The 24,453-nt window shown below is 36.9% G+C and overlaps 1 protein-coding gene across 1 annotated transcript in view; it reads left to right on the forward strand.

The window, feature by feature from the left end:
• Nucleotides 1-24,453, forward strand: part of CTNNA3 (catenin alpha 3) — a 500,767-nt gene that overhangs the window by 23,027 nt on the left and 453,287 nt on the right. The window contains exons 4-5 of the mRNA XM_056352597.1: nucleotides 4,084-4,250; nucleotides 15,814-15,933. Coding sequence (XP_056208572.1) covers nucleotides 4,084-4,250; nucleotides 15,814-15,933 — 287 coding nt within the window. The remainder of the gene's footprint in view (nucleotides 1-4,083; nucleotides 4,251-15,813; nucleotides 15,934-24,453) is intronic.

A 24,453-nucleotide genomic window follows, 5' to 3' on the forward strand; every position in this document is an offset into this window, starting at 1 on the left:
CAGAACTTAAAAAATACAAAGTATTTGGTTATTGGCTAACGCATACGGTAGATAGCTCAGACTAATGAGTGACTGAGCAAAGAATGTATTTACTGCTGGTAATGCCGACCAGACAGTTGTCAGTCATGTGGGAAAATGTTGGCCTCTGTTGTTCATTTGGAACTGTGGCTCAGTTTTGCAGAGTTGTTACCTTGCAAGTTCCCGGGTCTTTTTGCCTAAGGTTCATAACATGTCATGTCAGTATTTTTTTCCTTTTGGATTCTTTGACTGCTAATTACTACTATCTCTACAACTCCACCTCTGTCTGTGTTTTTACTTACCTTGTGTGATGTTAGCTAGTGTACTTCCTTGCACTTTACTAAAAATTTTCTCAGCTAAGGTCACATAGTTGTGGTACACCAAACAAGTCCCTGGATCACAGAGAGCTGAACTACAGGACTGAGGATTTCATATAATCTTCCTCTGGATGGTTGGTTCTCTCACTTTTCTCCCCCTCCCCCTGCACTCCAATTTTTCCTTTCAAAGTAACTAGTTCTATTATTTTCTTATTGCCTTCTCTTCATAACTTTTTTTTCTCGGTTTCTCCAGACTTAACTAGTTTTCAACAGAAGTTCTTCTGAACTGCAGCAGATTCTGTGCCTGAGAAGTTTTAAATTCCCCAAAGATCATCAAGTTGATTTGCTACTTGTCCTTTTATCGCGGGAAGTATGTGAGGTTAACAAACCACGTTTATCTTGGGCTACAAATCTATTTGCAAATCTGGATTAAAGTGTTAAGTTAATGTAAGTTAACAGCTGCTTTACCTTTGCTGAGATGGCACAAGACACTGAAAAAATAATGGTGAATCTGGTCTGTTTGCTTATCTTGTGAGTAAATGCTGATAAATAACAGGTAATAGAATACTGTATGCTGTTTTCTTCATTTTCTATAAACACTTCAGATGTTCTTTGTGTCTGGGGGAAAAAAAAAAAAGAGAAAGAGAGTCAGTCCATAAATAATGGCACAAGGAGAGCCTGTCTTCCTTCAAATTTGCATCTCAACACTTCTGTAGATTCTTTGAAGCTTAGTAGTAGGTGAGCTTTTACTGCCAGCCCCAGCTTGCTATCAGTGAGGGCTTTAACTTGGTCTCCTTCCTGATTTCCCATTTTCGTGGATAAGTAGTTACCTTTGAATATCTTTCTCTGTGTAAAGATTTTATTGAAGATGGTCAGAAAGTTCAAAAATTAGCAGGTGACCAGTCAAGCAGTGATGATGTTGTTTTTATTGTTGTGGGAAACAGTGTCTCCCTGGTACTTTAGTCAGTATTTGTTAAAGTGAATCCTGAGGGTCCAAGGTGGACAGCTCTACACTTACGCATCATAACTGCAGAAAAAAATTCTGTTGTTTCATGCTTTCTTGTCTTATTAAGACATTGCATGTGTCAGCTTCATGCTTTTGTGCAAATGTATTTAAGAATCTGACAGTTATAATGGTCTGAATTAATATTACAGTGTATATGCTCCAAATACATAAAAAACATGTTGTTAACTTTTACTTTTACAGCCTGAAAGATAACATGTCATATTTAAGATATTCCAAACCAATAACTGGCAGGGCAAACATATGGTAGTTAAATACTATGAAAGTAAAACGGAGATAGTTTCTGTTGTTCATTGACATTGCTTTCTCTCAGATATTGGGAAAGTTTTCTTTCTGTTTGAATTCATAAGAGAAATGAATGGTCAAGGATTTTAGTTTTATGATGGTGTGTGTGCACTCTATTTCCCACGTCCTTATTAAGGCACAATCAATTTCCAAAGTTAGAATTCCTACTAAAACTTCTCAAGTTGCTATTAATGTATTAACATTTGTAGTAGTCACCTTCAAGATATACATGCATGTAAGCAGAATTTACTCTCTCAGTTTACTTCCCCCACCCAGAATTACTGGGTTCAAATAATTGCTTTGAAACTTCTAGTACTGAAAATGGTACTCATTTGGAGAGCTGTTTCTCCCCATTGCAGATGGGGAAATAAAAACCCTTAAAAATGGGTCATTCTATTTAATATTTGGGTTTTATTTCCTGTAGTTTTATTTGTTGTGTTGTGCTCAGCTATAGTGCATTATAAAAGTTCTAATTTGCTGTCCTGAGCACAAGAAATTGGTATATTTTACTTTCACTGTTTTGTGATGTAGCAGGTGCTAGAACGAGATCTCAAATTAGTGTGATTTTTATTTGCTTATGGAGTTTGCTAAGCTTAAGATACATTATTTGCACAAAGACTAACAAATCCAAGAGAAAATCAGAAAGAACTGTTAAAGATCAGTGTTCCTGATGAGTTTCAGCATGTTGAAAGTATTCAGTGAGTGTTCTGAGAATCAGGCCAGTACTATCTCAGGTGCTGGTATGGAGACTCTGTAGTAATTGGTAGGTTTATTTCTGTAGCTTTTGCTCAATATTTTTCTCAAATGCAGTTTCTAGTAAGAGCAGTAAAACTTGTTTTTTTCTCTGAATCTTGAGAAATGAAATCACATATAGAACCAGTCTGGCAAACTGCTGCACTTAAATAGTCCTCATGCAATTCTGACTGAGAGAGCACATAAAAGTCTGTATGTATGTAATTGCAGGAAATTCCTATGTTTGTATATATTTCTATGAATATGCATTAATTAATGATTCTATGTATTTTGTACGAACCTTGTTGCCTAGTTTTTGATTTGAGGACTCCAAAGCTTATAAAAATGCATACGTGGTTCAGGTAGCAAAACTGTTTGTGTGACTTTAGTTTTGTCTTTACCACCAGAACTCTGAAGTAGACATGCCAATAGCATTCCTGCATGAGCCCTGTCCAGACTTCTTGCCTTTGAGTGAAGCTATACAATGCTAAGGGTACTGTGAATTTTATTTCAGCAGGCAATATTCTCTCCTTACTTCTGGTCAGAATTTGTAGAATGAAAGGAAACAAAAATTACATGTTCCTGTACTCAATCTTTCTATGTAGAACCCCCCTGTTACACAAATGACTGCTTGGAGAAGCGTACCTCATTCTTATACCAAGACTTAGGTAATTTAGATATAGGTAGAAAGAATATTACATAATAATAAAAAAGGATTTAACTCTTTAACATTCTTAAATGCTGTATTTACCTTGACTGTTGCATCCAAAATCCAGGATACACTTAAGGCAGTTGTCAACAAAGGGCTGGTTTTGTGTCTATGTAGTCTTTTAATAGCTACGTTTACTAATGATGTTTCCTAATTTTAGCACAGCGAAAACTATTCATTTTTGTGACTTTTTCTCCCTCTTTGGTTTCCAAGCTGATATAGAGCGTTTAATGGGTCAAACATTTATTTTAGCAGTTTGTGTTTGTGTGATGAGTTTTCCAGTGCTGCTCTGTGTAAAGTTCTGTCGGGGTTTTGCCATCACTAGCAAAGCACCTCAGTTGATAGTAGACTTTTGAAATGCTTTTAGAAATGAGTGTAATGGCATTTTATTTCTCAGTCTAGGTGGCAGACCGCTGAAAGTAAACTTGGGTGTTTGTCATTGTTTTTACTGTTAAATTTCATTTGCAAAACTTCATGCTGGAGAGCAGTATATTGTTATCAACTGGCACGGTTAAAAGCTCCATTGCATAGATTTCACATATTTTATGTCAGTCAGATGTTCAAGTGTATGAGATTTTCATTCCATTAACTTATATTTATAATGAGAAGAACGAGATTTGATATCCTTCTGTGACCAGGAATTATTTAGTAGCAAGGACAGCAAAGTACATAGTAATATAAAAAGCAGTGACTAGAAAAGTTTAACATAGCATCCCTGGCCTTGTTGTGTACGATTAAGAGTAACAGTGTGATTGCCAAGGGAATTATTTCAGAATTAAATGATTCAGAAGAACAGAAAGGGAACATAATTCAAAATGTGGAACATTCTGCATGATCTGTAATAACTGACCTTCATTTCAAGGCATTAGGGCAACAAAGAGATGGCAAATTTATTGGCAGTACTTATGAGTTGCCAAATAACTGATGGAGTCTAAACTGCTTTTTTTCCCCTGGTTGTTGCAATATAGCCTAAGGGAATTTATGTCTTCATTTTGCAGGTCAAGCCTTAAAGGTATCAGCAGAGGCATTTACCAGTGATCCCTGCTATCTGCCTAAGAGGCAGGCTGTTGTCCAAGCAGCACGATCTCTGCTTACAGCTGTCACAAGGCTTCTAATTCTGGCAGACATGGTTGATGTGGCATACTTACTGGAACATTTAACTGTGGTGAGTAGAATTTGACTTAACTCAGACTCCCTTTAGCCAGGGAAGTGTCTGCTGGTGATTCTTTCTGCATTGAAAATTCATCTTTTATTTGGGAATTGCAGATCTCATGCACATAACACCTTGGCAATTGGTAAAACGGTAGATTCTAGGTGAGATTTGTAGAATGTACCAAAAAATAGTCTTCTACTTTTAGCTCAACATGTTTGTTCTGGAGAAGGAGGTGGTTATCTGTACAGTTACATTTTAACTTCCTTTTATTTCTTATTTCCTGATTTTTCTTACTTGAATTGTTTTATAGCTTTTTATACATGAAACCTCCTTGATGTTTATGGCAGTAGTAGGGAATAATTGATTTGCAGAGAATCTTAAAGTTGGAAATTTATGTGGGTATTTGTGGAGGGAAAGAACTGAGTAGGTAAGGGTCTATCTCTGTATTCAAGTTAGTTTGTGAGAAAGATCAGCTAGAAGGAGAGGGAGAAGATGTGTGAGAGGCCTCTGGCAAGTGTACGGCTCCAGCTATATATTTGTACACTGCAGACAGAAGACTGGAAAGTCCTAGTGCTGACAAAGCTTTAAAAATTGTGCAGTAGAAACTAGTCTCTAAAACTCACTTAATTTTTTCACTCAGGGGAATAATGTGTTACCAAAGTGCTTATCATAATAGTGCTGTGTTTTGGGTCATCTTTTTTTCCACCTGTCTTTATACAGGAGGGATGGCTTAATTCTTCTATTCTCATGTACAACTAATGTGTGGTTGTGCCACTATTTCTGAATTAGGCAAAATGCCCGCACTTCTATTGTTCAACATAAAAATACTTTCCTGTGTACATAAATGCAAGTTCCTTTAATGTCAGCCATGGTGTCCCTTGTGAGCAGCCTTTTTTGAACAACATGATTTTAATCTTGCCAGCATCATGTGTCTGACCACAAAAATGTGTTTACTGAGTTTCTTCTCTGGCTCCTTACTCCATTCAGTCTGGTGTGTGTCTTTGTTGGGAAGAGTAAGGAGCTGGTCTGGTTGTGTTTCCTTTTTTTTCCCCCTAACATCTTCAGTAATGTGTGACAGACTGATAAAAATTCAGAGTTCTATTGACTTTTTAATGTTTCAGGGCAGAGGTGAATAATCAGTGACACCTCTAAATAATGCCACAACAGGACCCATTGACTTAAAGGGAACTGTTTTGAAGCAAGTTCATTTTGGTGAGGACAGGGGAATGAAAATCTAGTTCCCAGTTGGAGTAGGAACAGTATTTCATCATAATGTTGTGGGGGTTTCAATGTGGTTTTGAAACATGCAGTGTTGGAAATGCAGTACAGACTAAATGAACGCTGACTTGCAGAAGCCTCTGTGGTGTTATGTATGTAGGAAGTTTGTCAGCTGTAAGAGGAGTAGCCTGTATCTCTCATGCTATTTGTGGACAGATTTCTTAAATTATATTTTTCATTTGTAGCCTAATACATGTTTAGGTATGTATTTTCATAATCCTAGATGCACCCTTCTAAAATGCTTTCAGTACATTTTACATGAGAGAACTAAAATTAGGTACTTTTTTCCTAGAATTTCAGTATTTCTAAACAACCATGTAATTCACTTCATGATTTCTATTTGAAAATGAAAACAAACAGTAACTGAAAATTATAAAAGAATGCAAAGTATCATTCAGGAAAAACTCCAAAACTGCAAAATGTGCAATCGGGTTTTCTTCTTCTTCCATACTTTAATTTAGTCCTCTTAATAGGAGTGAGAACTGAATTATCAATTAACTCTTAGAATAAATTAGTGTGGCATAACACTCTCCAAAATGCCACTATAAAAAGACTCATCCTAGTCCTAAGAGGAAGGTGGGACATTTTCCATATTTATTTAGTCTCTGCCCTGGCTGTTGAACTGGCCAACAGTGGTATTAGCTGTAATGGTGTCTTTTTATGTTGACATCGAATTAGAAAATTGACTTAGAAGATAGACTAATTTCAGCATATGCTGCTGAACATCCTTGAGTTTATAACAACTTTGGTCATGCCTAACTGAGCCAGATTTAAATGCAATTAAATATTTCAATGAGTTTCAACTTTGCTCTTTTCAAAGTCCTTAACTTTAATTATCATACTTTAAAACTCCCTTAGGAATTCAGGTTTCTTTCAATGTGGACTTGCTCCAACAAAAAGACATTATATTCACACAGTGGCTGCAGTATAGAAAGTAGACCTTGTCTTTGCTGTATCAGCTTTAATATTCTCAATGTTTGCCTGTTCATATGACTTGAAAATCAACTCTCTTGAAAAGTCATTAGCCGTTTTTCTTTGAACTTATTCTAAAATTATAATACTTCTACCATATTATCCTCTTCTTCACAAAGACATGGATATTACAGCTGTTATTAATCATTTAAGAGACAAGAAATTTCATTGCCCTTTATTTCCTTAACTCTGAGCTCTATAATTCTCATAGAATAAAATGAAGAAATTTAAAGGACTAAGCCAAAATTATATATATATATATATATATATGAAGTAGTGTAATAGTAGAATAAATGGAATGAAAATTCTAACCAAAAAAGATTTTTTTGTTTGTATGTATAAAATGGAAGTGGTCCAGCATCATCAAAGAACTCTGCAGAGTATTAATCAGATCTTATTCAATATATAAGTATTTCATGGGGAGTTATCTAGTTATGTATCTCTTTTTTTTTTTTTTTCAAATCCATTTATCAAAGAATGTTGAAAGTTTTTAGTCTGGCTCACTCAGTAAAGCTGGTTAATTCCAACATTGACATTCAAAACATTTAAAACCATACTTCTACTGACAGAATGCAGTCTGGATCATTAAACTTTAATTTCCTCTGTAATCTGTGAATAAAAATAGAAAGAAAATAATGACAATGTGACTAGCTGTCATATAAAGCCTCATCTAGTGTTACCTGTCACATCTGCCATTCTAAGTATACCTAGGAAAAAAGATGAGCCTCGCTTACCTCCTTCCAGATTATGTAGTCTATAAGAGTATTATTTTGTGTACATTTTACTTAGACTTTGGACTGATTTTGGCTTCTATGTAATAATTTTTTTATATAAAACAGAGTATAATGCTGAAGATATAGAATATTGTTGTCACCAAAATATTGAAATGCAACTTTTAAGCTAGAAATAACAGGTTAGTCTTTTTGGAAGATTTTGATAAACCTGGTAGGAATTTCACTCCAAATGTCCAAACCCATACCTTTGTGAACATGAGATTAGCTTTTTTGAAATTTCACTGATAAAGTGTAGAGAATTTTGGTTGTTTTATGGATTCTATAGAATCCTTACCCAGCAAAGTGTGTATCAAATAATGCGTGTAAGCCAGTAAAAATTCTCAGTGACTGATTGTATTCTGGTACAGTACATTTCTAGCCATTTGTGGAATTTACAGCCTTGTAAGAGTATGGTGGTGCAGTGCAAACAACAAGCTCATCTTACAGTTGACTGAGAAAATAAAGTACATCATATCGATAAGAATAAGAAAGGTTTTGCTTCTTTAAACAACTTAAATTTTTTTTAAACAAGGAAGAGTTTAAATAAATAGCTGTCTGTATCTGAGTTTCTGTACTGATTTTAGAGTTTGAAGTCTCTAATCAAAAAGCTGAGTTGTGAAAAATGTAGTCAGGCAAAGGGCTATCTCATGCACCGCACTCTGATTCAGAGCTGTATTACCAGCCTCATTCCTTATGGTTAGTAATGCTCGGTATTATTTAAGTGAATTTAACAGACTAATGGAATTGCTCGAATTTATTGATCAGAAGAGAACAGCAAGAAGGTAACAAGTTCTGAGAATTTCATTCAAAGCACATTGGCAGTCTGTCTTTCTCTAATCTATTTCAGATCATGCTGAGCCAACATGTTTTATCTGCCTTTTTTCCCTTCTTGTCATGCTTGTAGATTTACTGTTTAAGTCTTCATATTTTTCATGAACTCCTCAGACAGCATGATCTTTATAAAATGCTTGCTTAGAGTTATTTAAAACTCTTACCAGAAAAAAAAAAAAAAAAGAGAATGGCTATAGATAAGAAGCAACTTGTGAACTTGCACCCTGTGGGCATGGTGCTGTCTGTTCCTCCCTTCCCTGCAGGGTATTCATCAACATTAAAAGTGCAGGAGAAAAACAGTATAGTTACATAAAATAAGAGAGGTAAGTAATCTCAGGCTTACCTACACTTCAGATTTAGGTATTTGGTATGACTTGTGTAACTCTGCTTAAACTAGAATTTAACTTGCTCCCTGCATTACTTTCTGATGGTTTTGGTATTGTGGTATCATGCAGTAAAAAATTAAAAAACAGAAAAAGGGCAAAAAAAATTTGTAGGCTACCCCAGGGGTACAGAGCCAGGTTCTGAAACTGATCAGAATCATAGAATCATTTAGGTTGGAAAAAAACTTTAAGATCATTGAGTACAACCATTAACTCAGTACTACCAAGTCCACCACTAAACTGTGTTCCCAAGTGCTACATCTACATGTCCTTTAAATACCTCCAGGGATGGCGATTCCACCACTTCCCTGGGCAGCCTGTTCCAATGCTTGACCAGCCTCTCAGTGAAGAAGTTGTTCCTAATATCCAATCTAAACCTCCCCTGGTGCAACTTGAGGCCATTTCCTCTCATCCTAGTGCTTGCTACTTGGGAAAAGGGACTGACCCCCACCTGCCTACAACCTCCTTTCAGGCAGCTGTAGAGACCAGTAAAGTCTACCCTGAGCCTCTTTCTCTCCAGACTAAACAACCCCAGTTCCCTCAGCTGCTCCTCATCAGACTTGTGCTCCAGACCCTTCACCAGCTTTGTTGCCCTTCTCTGGACACACTCCAGCACCTCTATGTCCCTCCTGCAGTGAAGGGTATTCAGTATTGAAGGTGCAGCCTTACCAATGCTGGTTACAGGGGGACAATCATTTCCCTTGTCCTACTGGCCACACTGTTTTGGATACAGGCCAGGATGCTGTTGGCCGCCTTGGCCACCTGGGCACACTGCTGGCTCATGTTGAGCTGGCTGTCAACAAGCACCTGACGTCCTTTTCTGCTGGGCAGCTTTCCAGCCGCTCTTCCCCAGGCCTGTAGTGTTCCATGGGGTTGTTGTGACCCAAGTGCAGGACTAGGCACTTCTTGCTGAACATCATTCAATTGGCCTTGACCCATTGCTCCAGCCTGTCCTCTCTACAGCCTTCCTATCCTTAAGCACATCAACACTACTGTCACCTAGCTTGGTGTCATCTGCAAACTTACTGAGGGTGCACTCGATCCCCCTCATCCAGATCATTAATAAAGATACCAAACAGGCCTGGCCCCAGTACTGAGCCTTGGGGGACACTGCTTGTGACTGGCCTCCAGCCAGATGTAACTTCATTCACCACCACTCTTTGGGCTTGGCCATCCAGCCAGCTTTTTACTCAGCACAGAGTGCACCCATCCAAGCCATGAGCAGCCAGCTTCTCAGGAGAATGCTGTGGGAGATGGTGTCAAAGGCTTTACTAAGGTCCAGGTAGACAACATCCACAGCCTTTCCCTCATCTACATGTCATCTTGTTGTAGAAGGTTACACAAACCAAGAGAAGATAACAATGAAAGCAGATTTATCTGGACTCGCTTGATCCTAAGCTTTATACAAACTCTTTGCACAACCCACATGTAAGGGGAGGGAGAGTGAAAGAAGTAGGGCTTATTTTGAATGGGTAAGACTTTATTTAAGATGGACTTTTTCTAGTTTGGTTTAACATACATAGTATGAAAGATATATGCTAATTTTTCATAGAAATGAATAATTGTAAAGTTGTGAGATAAATTCCAAATGAAGTAAGTTGTAAGCATAAAGCTTGAGGAGATTTATGATACAAAGGTGGCTTGTAGCATAGGAGTTATCATAGAATGCATGAAGTTGCCAAAAGTACAGCTGAGTTTGAGAAATCTGTATTATGTTTGGTGATTAAGTTTAAAAATTATTTTAGGAAAGCTGGAAGGTAGGATATCTGAAAAGCAGACACTTATTTTAAATTATTATTTGGACTGTGTAATGCCTGCACGCTCTAATCAGTGACTAGGACTCCATTGCAGTAGTCTCTTTGAACCTATTCAGGAAAAAAGAGCATTGCTAAATTGTTTCCTTCTGAGTAGTTATTACTGTGTTTTGCTTCTACATCAACCCTTAACGCTGAAGTACAGTGCTTATAAAAGGATAATATGGAAGTGACACTGAAATTTCCTTCTATAGAGTGCTAATCTTGGAAGGTAAATTCTAGGCTGGTAAAATAACCTTGGAAAATCAGTTTATCTTGGCAAGTTATTTATTGATAGCATAGCAATGAAGTCAGTGTAATGTAAAATGGCTTGTCTGATCAACAATTACTTGTATCTCAAGCATGCACGTCATTCTGATCTAGAGAAACTTATTTTATAACTTGCTCTTGCTTTTGGAGGCAGACATGATGAAATGCATGCAGACCAAGCAGTATCTGATTTACTATCAAAATGCACGTCTTCAGACCTTAAAATAAGAGCAAAATCATCTGATATTTTCTGAATGGAAAAAGCTGTGTGACCTACTCTCTGTAAACCTCTCTGAAGAGGCATGTTGCCCATTCCCTGACAGCAAAATATTGGGAAAGCAGCTATTTTCTTATGTGTTTCAGTAATTGGAATTTAAGAGGGTTTTTGAATGTTTTTTTTCAACTCTACGTCCTGGCGTTGTAAAACAGTACGTTTGATATAATATAGTCTTCTAAAGAAGCAGTACGTTATTAAAATAGAAAGGTATTTTTTAATGGATGGCTTCCTTATGTCAGAATGGAAATAAAATTGGCTTCTCGTCCTTAATTTGACTTCTGTTAATCCATATGAAAATAAAGAGAAATATTTCACAACTGGAAAAAATATTTCAGTGCTATTTCACTGCCCTGAGCAGTAGAAGATAATAATATTGGAATTCTGAAAGACAAATACTCTTTCACTTATGCAGCTCTAGAAAAACCAGAAAAGAGACAGTTCTCATTCTTGAATAACAGACTGGCTTTTTGCAGCATTGGCCCAAAATATGGATCAAGAATGTAGAAGGAGACTAAGTAAAGGATGTGCAGCAGGCCATTTGATTGTCACCTTTATAACTTAGCTAGCCTCCCAGGCAAATGACATTAAAGATATGTGGTTTGTCAAATAGCATAATTCACAAACTGAAGAAGCAGTATCTGCTGCCTCCCACACATCTTTCTGTTTATATGAAGATTGCAAGGTTATTATCAGCAATAAGAGTTTGTACTCCATATGTAATGGTCTCCTCCCACATCTCTGAATTGTAAGCAATGAAGTACTTTGCATGTTTATATTCTCATATTTTTGTGCTCTGGCCTCCTGTTTAGCTGACATTAGCCATTAATTTTTATGGCCTATGTTGAGGTTCCCAGGCTTGTCAAGGGAATCCCATTAAAATTAGAGAGAATTTTATCTACTTTGAACCAAACAAGCTCAAACTTGTCTAGTGCAGAAGTTATTTTCTTCGGGATTCCATAAAGGATGCTATGAAGTGCAGCTGCAAAGCTACATTATCGAAATGTAGTAAACTAAACTTTAAAAATCAGACAGCAACTGCCTTTAATATCATTACTTATTGCACAGATACTAATATTACGAACCAGTTTGCTTGCAAGAGCTGAACAAGGTAGCAACAGTTGAACATGGAAGCAACAGTGAACAGTGATATTAACCTTTTGCAGAAAGATGCAGAACTAAGCTACAACATGAAGAGACTTTGAAGTCTTTATTAATAGGATAAAATAATTTGAATGAAGACTGAACATAGTAAATTTTAACTTAAGCAGTACAAAAATTTTAGTATGATTTCCTGTTGAAATGTTATGCAACCACTCTGTTTATGACTCAGCTTCTTCTCTTTGAACTCCTTGCCTCATTTCCATTTCATACGACAGAAGAGCAGAAGTTCTAAGGTTCCTGAAAATAGGTAGATGGATAGTGGAGAAAAAACCAAAGGCAGCATCAGGAACTTACAAAGACACCAGGGGATTCTCAGCCCTTATAAAAAGCTTTCCTGCAGAGCTCACATCTCTTCTTTGGCATTACAGTGAATAAGCTGTGAGACTATAGGAAATTTAGTCCTGATGCTTACAGTTATACTTACTACTTAGATGGTAAGTATACCTGTATCTTGATCCATGATCAAGATACCATGATCACTATCTGAGAGAAGATTGGAGGACTTTACTAATCAGGGGCATCATACTTATGAAGAAGCCATATTAATAACACTCTTGTAGTCCATTTGCATTTGGGAATCTTCATCGCTTTTCAAGTTTTGATAGTATTTGTTGCTTCAGGATACCTAAGATGGGTTTGTGAGAGTTGCTGCACTTAATTTAAGACATCCATCATGTGCGGGTTTCCAGTCAGATAAGCATGCAACCTTCATTCATCAATGTCTTGATGGTGCATGTTCAGGACATAGCATCTGGTGTGTTATCCACCTTGTGTGTTGTAGTGTAGGGTCCTTGGCTCTAGTTTTACAGTTCTTGATCTTGGTGGGGTTTTTTTGGTTTTTTTTTTTTTTTAAATTGTGAAAGCAATGTAGTGTATATTGTAATGTAAAGTTCTTGTGTTTTGAAAAGCTATAAAGTTGTCTATGCAATATCTTTGCTATGAAGTTATCTGCTGTAACTGGACAAACAGAAACTCTTCAAAATTGTGGAAATACTGGTATTTCTTCTGTACTTGTGGTCCAGCTTTCCTCAGAGGAAGAATCAGTTCAGGCAGTTACACAGCAGTGCCACAGAGTGCAAAAGTAATAAAGGAATGCTACTTTGTAACTTCCAGAAACTGTGTTCAGAGTACTTTGGAAAGAGTGACAGGCAAAAAGGAGCTGGTGTATCTCTTATGATTGTTTACATTTGGTTATTGGTGAAAGAGGGGGGAAAAAATAGTTTTGCAGTACTGGTATTTCTTTTTACCTCTAGACAGTAAAAGTGTCAGTGAGAGAGGTTTCTTGCCATTCACCAAAAATGGTGTTTCACACAGATAGCGAATGATATGGAATGATCCAGATGTGGTTTTAAGTTTAACATGTGTATGTCTAATGCACATTTTTCTGATTTCCTGTTGACCGTAGTGAAAAGAGCATATGTATGTTTTCTTAAAATTGCTGATTTGTTTTTTATTTACTTTTGAATTAAATTTTCCTGGCCATTACCCATCTATTTTATTGAAATTTATTACCCTTATAGTTACACATTTGGTTTGTATTTACTCATCCTTATATGCTGGTTCTTAGATCTCCTTCCAGAGAGCCAAATGCATTATTAATGTTTGGGTTGCTTCAGGATATAAGGAAGTGAGTGAGCTTGCTAGTAGAGTTCCTGCCACAGGAAGGTTTGAAGCTATGGGATCAAGGACGTACTTAGAGGAGGATGATGATTCTACAACTGTATTGTAGTTTAACATGTTTATGACTAAAAAAAAAAAAAAGTAAACAAACTCAAAAAAAGACTGTACCTTATGTCCACTTAGTGAGTTTGGGAATCATTAGAGAAGACCTTTTCTCGGTATCACTTAACCCCATAACAGGGTGCAGCAGCTTTGGGGTAATTTCTGGAGAAGTGTGTGTCATGGTTTGGAGCTGAGGGTGTATGATGAACTTGTACGGATATATTATGAGCAGTTTCTTACTCCCTTCTTCTAAAGAGGTAGTAATATGGATAGCTTTTGGTCAGCTTAAACTGTACTCGGGTCTTGCTTGCAGATGTTATGATTAAATTGCTTCCATCTAACAGAAGTGGTGAAAGCAAGCATTGTAAATTCAAGGCTTTTCAGAGCAACTCTGGGCCAGAGATAAAATCTGAAAACAAAAGAACCTACAAAAGGTGAAAGATAATGAAATCAAACAGAAAAGAATAGAGAGTCTTTTGGTTTTGCCTTGGCATTTATGTTCTGTCACCCATGCTGTTAAAGAATTCAGGGAAGTATGCTTTGAGTGAGTGAGAAAGCTTTCTTTTATTTTTTTTGGTAGCAAACATTTCAAATGCAATAGAAAGTCTCCAGTTAACTCCAGTTAATGGTGCTGAATGAGGTACAGTAAGATAAAGTACAAACAGATATAAATACTGCCTCAACTTGCATCTTGGTTATGAGAGCAGTGAGACTGAAATAAAAGCTGCAACATGGCAAACAAGAAGTGCTAACTTGCCTGAAAATTCCAGGATGTATCTGTCTATTGTAAATCATCAGCTGAAATCCACTGCAGCTGTTTGTTATCCCCCAAGAGGAAATAGTGGCTGTTCAACACCATGTACAGCTTGGGCTTGATCTCGGTCAGATGCCTACAGAATGAGTCATGCTGTGGAGCAGTCTACGTCAGCACTAGGTGTCAGTTCTGTTGTGAGCTTTTTAAAGAGAGACTGAAGATGAGTGGAGTTTTTCTTCCTCTTCTACTCCTAGGTTTTGTTTTTCCAATTCAATGTCTGTAGTTTTAGCAAAGATATAGAGAAATGTGTGCTGTAGTTACTACTGAAGGGCTTGATTTTACAGATGTGAATGGAAAGCAGTCAATTTCTTTTGGTCTTTTGCGTCATTCCTTGGACATCAGTATCACATGCAAGCTTACAGTAGGTACTTCTACAGGGCCTGCAACTGTAGTAAGCTAAGTCAGTATTTTGGATGGATTTAGAAGACGTGTAGTTCTTCCTGATTATATCAGTGTAAATAAATGTTTATAGACTTGCTTCCTGTGGTAATCATTGTGATAACAGATATTTCTGAACTACTTACAGCTTTACAGCTGTCACATGCTTGTGAAGTGAAGAACATTTACAGATGGGGAAATAGTGAAAGTCCAGAGGAGAAGGTTCATGATTTCCTGAAGGTAGCAAGGAAGCTGTAGCTCCCATTCTCCTTTCACACAAATCTTAGCCTTTCTATTATATTTCCCTACAGCTGGATTGGTATTGTTCATCTCTTTGAAAAATACCAGTACTATTTTCAATAATAGTGTATGCATGAAAGAAATTTTAAATTCAAAATTAAGATCTGTAATGGAGTTTAATTAACAGTGTCACAGCTTTCATGCAGAACGTGAGCACGTTGCCCAAGGTGAGTATCTGGTCTTGCAAATTATTTTTAAATAAATTAACCTGATAAGGGGTACCCTGTTATATATAAGATCTACTGTTATGCTTGATAGAATGATGAGTTCATGGCCTGCATAAAGTTGCATAGGCTTTTATTAGTTGAAAATAAATAATATTTTAAATCTATATGAATATAGTCCATCCTGTAACATGATATAGAAAAAGAACTAACCTTTAGAGATTGTGTTGATTACTAGCATTTTGTCTGATGCAAGTCTGACCTATGAAGTTAGAAGATTTAATTTAACTAAACAGGGCATATGTACTGTGCTTTGAATTCTGGGATTGATTTCAAAACAAAATTGTAGGAATGTCTAAAAGGTGGTTATACTCAAGATTTATATTCATAGAATAAATCCCAATACAGTGAAACATACCGCAACTGTGTGAATGATGGTTTTTGTTTTTACCTTCACAGTTTCAAAGAACGTTTGAATCTTTAAGAAATGTATCCAGTAAGTCTGATCTACAGAAAACCTACCAGAAGTTTCGAAAAGATCTGGAAAATCTTGATGATTTAGCATACAAACGTCAGCAGGTAAGAACATGGAAACTTGGCAGGAAGACATAGAATACTGGGTGTAAACATAGTGGGTGGCAAACCCAATATGTTTGATAGAGTTACTGTTCTGTCCGTAGGGTTTTATGTTTTGTGTAATGTCATCACCTAAGCCAGTAGGAGGAGTGACAATTTTATTTAATGCATATGATGTTGGACTGCGTGGGTTTTGATTTCTCGACAGAGAGAGGGATAGGTAAAGTAAGTGAGTGAGACTTAGCAGTCTATTAACCTTTGCATTAACAGCTAAAAATTTCTTTTGTTTTTAATCTAGGGCATAAAAGTACTATTTGTATTTTTTGACTTGAAAAATAAACTAAATCCACAGAAGTTAATGGCATCAGATATTGACTGTTCATGCAAACTACTCATTTTTTTTTTCTTTAGAAATGAATTTATGAGGCTAGATTGTGTAAAACTTTGAAGTATACATGGTCTTTGACTTGTGCTTGCAACATCAAAGTTAAATTGAATTGTTAACATGTTGGGCATAGTTTCTGTCACTTATGCATGGATTCTGTGAAAATAGCTCTTATAATAGGTTTTCACTTCTTTTTTGTGTTCTTGGTAAAATAAGACTGCCTCTTTCAGAGTGTACTGATGAAATGCTCTAACATTTCTGTAGGGGTAGTTTTGGTTTGTATTTTTCTGAATTCTGTCGCTTGGTGTCAGTGTTGTCAAACACTTAATTTGCTTGCGGGCAGACCACAAGTTGTTTATATCAGGTAATTGATTAGATAGTTAAAAATTAGGAAAGGGCTCAGGGACAGGCGGCATCTGGACACATGAATATCTGATTCCTGAGACAGGGAGGTCAGGGAGCAATTGGTTTGGGTGAGTTTCAGTGTGGTGGGAGCTGTTATTCTGGTAGCACTATAGTGTAGTTCTTTAAGCCCTTTGATATGGGGTAGCCAGCAACCAAAAGACAATATTTTAACTGGCAACTACTGTGGGTTTATGTTATCTGATCTCATAATTATGTCAAGCATAATAAATGTCACATCTGCAAGGGCTTGGAAAGCGTGAGCCAGGAAAGTGTAAATTCTGTAATTACTTCTCAGGCTATCATCACACTTGTATTTGGAGTAGCTTTCTCTAGTCTGAATTCTCACTCTTAGCTTTGGAAAATTCCTTGTTATTTCAAGTGATATATATCTGGTTCTTCAACAGACTCTGAATATTCTTCAATGACATACTTCATTTCACCCTGAACACGTTGTCTTTTCTCCTGTTTTCAGATCTTCACTACCCTTCCCATGCACTTTCAAGCCATTTGTAGAATCTCATCATCCTTGTTTAATATCAGGCATGCGTATATCTCCCTGTGCTGTTCCTGCTTTGCATTTAACTGTGGTGGCAGAAGCTTTTGCATTTGGAAGTACTAAAGGTGTGTTAGGTGTAAAATCACTTCCTGCTTTCAATCACAGAACAGAAGATAGGGTGTTCCATCTCCTGTTCTTTGAATCTTTCTAAATTGTTAAAAAATGCCATTAAGAAAATAAACTAAACAAAGGGTGAAATTATTAAAAAACTGTCAAACTGAAAAATTATCACTGCTGTTGCTGTTCTTAGTGTTAAGAGTGCCTTTTGGATGCCTGTAGCAGTGCTGTCTGTAATTCAAGGACACTTAGTTTTTGCCTAGAAGTCTCCAGCAATGTGGTAATCTAACAGTTGACAACAGAACTTTGGTATGTGAACAGACAACAAGCAGTATCCTATTGTAAAGGTATGCTAATTTAATGTTTACTTATTAGATTTTGATTGTATGCCCTCAAAGTAATGGTGTGTTAAAGGACTGAATCTATGTGAAACCATTTTGGTTATCCCGTTTTAAAATATTTTTAGGATTGCTTCCTGATGATTGTTTTATTTAGAAATGTTTTAAGAAGTTCCTTTAGAAACTGAAGAAATTAAGGGCTGTATCAAAGATGTTTATGGGTCACACAGTAATTTTCTTTGCTTATGGCAAATAATGCTTCCAGGATATGGAGCAGAGCCCTTAACCTATTTTACTTCGGAGCAGTCCATTATTATCAGTCCAGCAGTTGTCTTCGTGATCATTTAGATCAAATTTACATTTAAAAAGTCTTAATTTTGGAATGTAGACTCATTTCCACAGTCAAATGGTATTTCTCTTTGTTAAATAGATTAAGTACACTTTTATTCTCTGCCTTTGATTGTTCTGTTTGCTTTTTAAGATAGCATTGTGTTGAGCATGAAATTTGTTCATCAAAGTGCTGTACTCCAGAAACTAGAGCCAAGTTTTCAAAAGAGATTATCACCTATCATCTGGTAGTTTTATCGTGTGACAAACGCTTTTAAAAATATGCTGAAAATTGGAGGGAGTTCAGGGCAGAGGTGAATTATTTATTTTCAAGAAAATAAGTGTTGTGATGGAAACCTTAAGGAGCTCAGTCGTCGTAGTTTATCTGCAAAAGGTTATGGATTGGAAATATCACAGAGGTACTTAACTAAATCTTTATTCTAGTATGCAGAAGTATGACAGGATCCAATGGAAGGAAATCAGAAAAGATCAAACCAGAAAGCAAATGAATGTTTTTGACAATTAACTACTGAGATGGCTTAGTTAAGAGGCGCAGTACATTAATCACTGCTTGTAGCCTTTATATCCATAATCCATGCCTTTCTAAAAGATGTATAGTAACTGAGATGTACATCAAAGGGCAGGAATTATTATGGAAATTTTTAAGACTTGTGCTATTCAATGAATTTGAATGAGAATTGATGATTTTTTTTCCCTAAACTTAAAAATGACAGTACATTTGTTTGTGTATTTGAGGGTAAAGGCAGAATTATGTCTCTTGAATTGCCAACCCGGATTAATAAATGGGTGAGTTAGTTTACTTTTGTATTTACTGCACTACTGCTGTCTATTATTCTGTAAGGTTGGATGTGTTGAGTTCTTGTTTAGGAATTTTCAAACAACCCTAGGATTTCACTTTAGAGTAATTTTAAGGACATGTAAGCATTAGATTCCCATAGGCTTTTCCTCAAATGCCTTCTTTCCTTTCCTCCTTTTAATAATTAGTCACACAATATAAATTACAAAATGAGAGGATAGGTTGTATTTCCAGTAGTCTAGCTTTATATCTCCCCTTGACATAAGAACAACTATTTATCATGTTGTTGTGTAATTAAAAGAATTGATTTATGCATTCATTTTAAAAAAGCAAACAACAAATCAGCCTCAGTAGCTAAGAGACTGAAAAATTGTGACAATTCTGGTTTCAGCCACCTGACATTTCTTGGCAGCTCCATGATTATAGTTCTGTCATTTAGCTATCGCTTCTGTCTGTCCCATGTGTCTATATGGTTTGCTTAATGGGTGAAGAGGCTTTCCTTTCCCCTGCCCACCTGGAAGTGTTGATATTCCCCTGTTCCCAATTTTTGATTATGCATTCAGGATGGTGGGGTGGAAGACGTTTGCATCCCCCATCAGCTTTGCACTGCATGCGTAGTAGTTTTACATAGTTGCATGCACTGCATGCACCATAGTTTTACACATAGCACAGCTCTTCAATTAGATTTGTCTGTCTGTAATGCTAGTCTTGCATGATTTTAAGCTGCAAGCAGTTTGTGTCTCCATGTATGCAATTTTTCTATCTGTGTAGGAAGTCAGATTTCTGAGAAAAACTCATGCCTTTTTCATTTGAAGGAAGGAGAAATCAAATGACAGGGCAAAAAATGAGACATGGTAGAGAATTCCTTTGTAAAAACAACTGTTCAGCAGTTTCTTTGTGTGTGGATCGTGATGTGGAGATCTGGTGTGCTCACTCTGCAGCTGCATGAGGAGCAGAAGGAAGGTTTTTCTGGTCTTCTCATAGACAGAGTTTTTACTTGCTAAGCATCAAAATTGGGTAAATTAGACAAGAAGCCTTAGGGGGCAAACTAGGAAGTATATGTAGTTGCATAGTTAGTCACACTTGCATCTTGAGTGCCTGATACTTGTTCTGTGGTTAATGCCAAAGCTGCCTGAAGCTGATGGCCTCAGAATCCAGCCTCACATTAGTTGATGTGATGAGGGAATAACAAGAAGTTGATTTTTAGTAAGTGATTAAAAGTGTTACTATACAGGGGTATTCTACTTTTAAAAAGGTATTGAAATTTCTGCTGGAAGTATGAACACTGACAAACTGAAGAGTGGGTGGGATTCCTCTTTTGGACCAATAAAGGTGTATCCAAAACTCACAGAGGAACCATTTGCACTTAATTGCTTTTTTCAACAGTTGTGATAAATGGATGAGATTTAAAGAAACAGGGAGGTATATTTTTGTTTACCAAATGTAAAAGGAGAGTAGCAGTCACTCAAATCCTGTCAAAAATCCAGTCATGAAGTGTAACTGTCTTGCATGTCTTAGAAATATTCTCATGTGAGCTAGTGTAAGTGTTTTGGAATTTGGGGCAAATGGACATCATGGTTTGTCTTGCATCCGGAATAAGAATTATGAGAAATAACTTCTTTCCCCCTTTCTGTGGGGGATATAAGTAGTTAGCATGTAAACCCCTGAACCTCCAAGATACAAAGAGTTGAACTGTTATGAGGTGCCCATGGCAAAAAGACCTTAAAACTTGGATGCTGGAAGGGAAATACAATTAAAGGAAGGAGGGGGGGGGAGGGGGGAAGTTCTGAAACAGGTTCTGAAATCTGTTTCTCAGGTATAAAACCAGTGGTGCTTTAAAGAGGTTCAGATAGATGTGTGGGGTTTATTTAAATCTGCTTCTTACTTCTTGAAAAAACAGAGGAAGACTTGTAGGGAGCCTGGTACTTGAGCAGAGGGCTAAAAAGGCTCCCTGCTGGTCTTTCCAAAGCTGTCTGTGCTGTTTCTGTGAAACTGAGTTACTGTCTACCTGTGCCCCAGTTTGTGTAAAAGATTCCAGTCTAATCTTGTCTTTGATAAATGTACCTAAAATGTCTTTGGAGCCAAGGATGGATGATGGTTCAAGTTTAACCATGGAGTGCCCAGGTACTTAAAAACAAGCAATACAAAATTGACTATAACAGTGGGAAGGAAATGTAATCTTCAGCTAGTAATTAAATTACAGTAACAACTAAGCAAGAAACACTAAAAGGGCATGACTTAAAAGCTGATAAGGAATTTTATGTGCATACCATGGGGGACTTGCAAACACCACTGATTTTTGTACCTGACCATTTGGTATGGTACCATATGTGTGTCCTATATGAATTGCGATGTGTGGGCATTTTATTTCAGTGGTATCTAGTGGCTCAGATTAGAACCCTAGTCTTTTCGTAGACTAGAAACTGATATTCCACCCCCCACCCCCAAATTAAATATACTGGTACTTCAGATTATATGTTTGTGCTGATGTGGGACAAAACCAGAATTTGTGGAATGTAAATGGGGTCAGAGTCTGAAGATGTTGGTACTTACTAATGAAACAATAATTGATAATATGACAATTATAATATTCTGCTAGGCAGCAATGTCCTCTGAAGGAGCTAACAAAACTGTTTTTATACAGCAGGATTGAGGTGAGCCTTAAAAGGAATAAATCATTTGAGGTTAATAGCTTTTGATTTCTGAGGAGAGTTTATTAAAAAAAATGCAAAGTATTTGTGAAATGTACTTTAACAGTTGATATCACTGATAAAGCAAAAGTAGTTTAACTATGTTTCATGTTGATGTTAGATAAAGCTGTGCTGCACTCTGAGCTCCCCCAGCCACTTTTAAAAACCAGTGATTGATTATCCTGACCTAATTTAATCAGCTGCTAATTATACTTGTCATCTTAATGAATTCCTGTCCCACAATCCCTCAATGCTATGGTTTGTGGTGACACTAGTCTCTCCTTGCTCCTTCCTTTTTAGTTGCAAATGTTGACCAAAAGGATTGGCTATTCCCTAGCCAGGACTCTATAGAGTGCAGTTTTAAGAGAGCTCAGATCTACTGCTCTAATCATAATCGAGGAAGTAAGGGGTAAGGTGGAAGTAAGTAAGTATGTATGGTAAAAAAGGGAGAGGCAGATTTTCAGTGATGAACCAAGTTCCAGGTGATAGGTCAAAGTGGACACCTTTAATTTCACTCTGCTGCTCCTGCTCTCCAGGAACACTTCACTGGGCAAATAAGGGCCAGTAGTGAAAAAATGTCATTTTGCAGGTAGCATACTGTCTTTTGAAGTAATAGTAGCTTTTGATTGGTCTTCAGGTATGATCTGTAGCAGATTATGCTTTAATTATTTAGCCCTAATCAAAGATGTAAGAAAGCAGAAGATAACTTCTTTCAGGTACAATCTGCTGTACAAACAGGGATGTCCTTGCTGAACCTTTTTACTACAGCTTAATTTCTACCTACAGATGGTTCAGGGTGTGGCTGTTGTAACTGTCTGCAATGTCAGTAAGCATATTGTGGATTAGGCTATGTGATAAATAAAGCAGGATCTTGTGTAGCAGAGTAGATTGTTAATGATGGAAAAATGGTCAGGTGAGAGACAGCTGGAGAACCACTCCCATACAAGCCAGTATTTGGGCTTATTTTTCTCTCTTTTATATTCTCTTATTATATCAAGAAAATTCAGTGCAAACTTAGGATGATGCAGAGATTCAAAGCAGAAACATTCAGTGCTCAAAAGAGAAGCAAAGTGATTTAATTTGATTAAGTTGGTGAGCTGTATTCCTTCAGTTTTTCCTAAGGCAAAACTATTGCTAACTGTAAAGTGGTATTGGATTTTCCTGAGCAGGGACTCTAAGACCAGGCTTTCTATCTAATGACTAGAATTTTTAAAGAAAAAGGTATTCTCTGAGCTGCTGCAGATGCAGTGATATTAACCAGACTTAGGTGCATACATTTAGAATCTAGGATTAGAGAGTGTTTAACAAAGTGACTACTAGCCCTGCTTTCAATGATAAATATCTGGCCTAAATAATTTGACTTCCTCACATTTGCAAGGAAGACAGAAATAAAGAGCATCTGATATGGAGGAATAATGGGGGCAACAGATACAGTACTCTAAAGTAGATCATATGATTTAGCCGAGAGTAAAGGTGAAATAATGACTCTGTGTATGAAAATGCACAAAGGAATAATTCTGTGCTACAGAGCCTAGACTCTCTGAAATGGCAGTCATTAGCTGTGACATTTCTGGTACAGATAACTGCTGGAGTTGGTTGGCTTTTTTTTATTAAAAAGTTACATTTGGGTATATTTTTTTATTAAGAGCATAAGATGGACAGATTGAATGTCTTCTGTCCAAAAATGGTTTTTGCTCCAAATTCAGATTAAAGTTCCTGTTCTATTTGATTTGTGAGGCTTAAACCAACATGGTCTAGTGAGTTTGGTATTTGTAATTCTGGGTAATGTGTTTCTTCTCTTGACAAAGGTTTTTCAAAGTGCTTCATTTTATGCTCCACTGCAAAATGGGAAAAATCTTGAAATCTCTGGGATGATTTTAGAATTACAAGTGGTCACCAGTAGTTCTGATGAACAAATACTGGAGAGATCAATGTGTTGCTGCATTAACGTTATGTCTAGTGATCTAAAATATGTTAATTACTTTAAATGGATGATTTTGTAAAATAATTGGATTGAAGCCAACTAAAGGCAAAGCTCTGGGTATACTGGCCTGTTAGCTGTAAAATTCTAACAGCACTGAAGCAATCACTTTGGTAGAATTCAGCCAGCCACTGAGAAATTCCATTCTTTGACCTTAAATTTATAAAAGGCATAATTTCATGCCTCCAAATGCTGATACCAAACAGGCACCTTTTGCTGTGGACTTCAGAAATCAACACTCAGCATGCTCTAATATTTTACAAGACCACAAAGAACTGCAAACCACTATCTTTTCTGAAAGGTGTCTGCGTTTGCTTTCTTCTGGTAATAGTTATGACAGTCCAAGTTCACCTGGAAGTCCTGGTCAGTTGGCGTGGGTCTGCATTCTGGAATATCACATGGGATTCCTAGGCAGTTTCTGTAGCTGAAGAGACACCACCTTTCCTGGGGAAAGATGAGACAACACAGTGTAGTGGCTGCAGGCTCCTGCTTAGTTCAGAACAGGGATAATTAAAGCACTATTTCTTACAGATGCAAAACTGTGCTCATCCTGCTGCAGTGAGGGGCAGCTTGCTTCTCTGGGCATACAGTGCATCAGATGATTGACAGTGTTTTACATCTGCACTGATTTTCTGGACTCCTCTGAGTGCCCCTTATGCACGTCCAAGATACACGCAGAATGAGACACATAAGCTGTTTCTGTGTGGCTTGTCTTGTCCATTTTATGAACATATGAACTGTAATCAATGCAAATTTTGTCATCTGTACATGATCAGCTGCTTATTCATGAATTCTCTCCATAACACAAAATGACTCAAAAATTTTAAGAAAAAAACCTGGATGAGTTTATGGTGCCTAACAAGATAATCCCCATGTTAGCTAAATGGCTTTGGGGTATGCAGAGTTTTTGAGAATAATTGGAAATGGTAAGAGAGTAGTGGCTTGAGAAACGTGTCTGAATGGGACA

This window comes from Falco biarmicus, chromosome 9 (assembly GCF_023638135.1).
Source record: "Falco biarmicus isolate bFalBia1 chromosome 9, bFalBia1.pri, whole genome shotgun sequence".
In the NCBI taxonomy this organism is placed as follows: domain Eukaryota; kingdom Metazoa; phylum Chordata; class Aves; order Falconiformes; family Falconidae; genus Falco; species Falco biarmicus.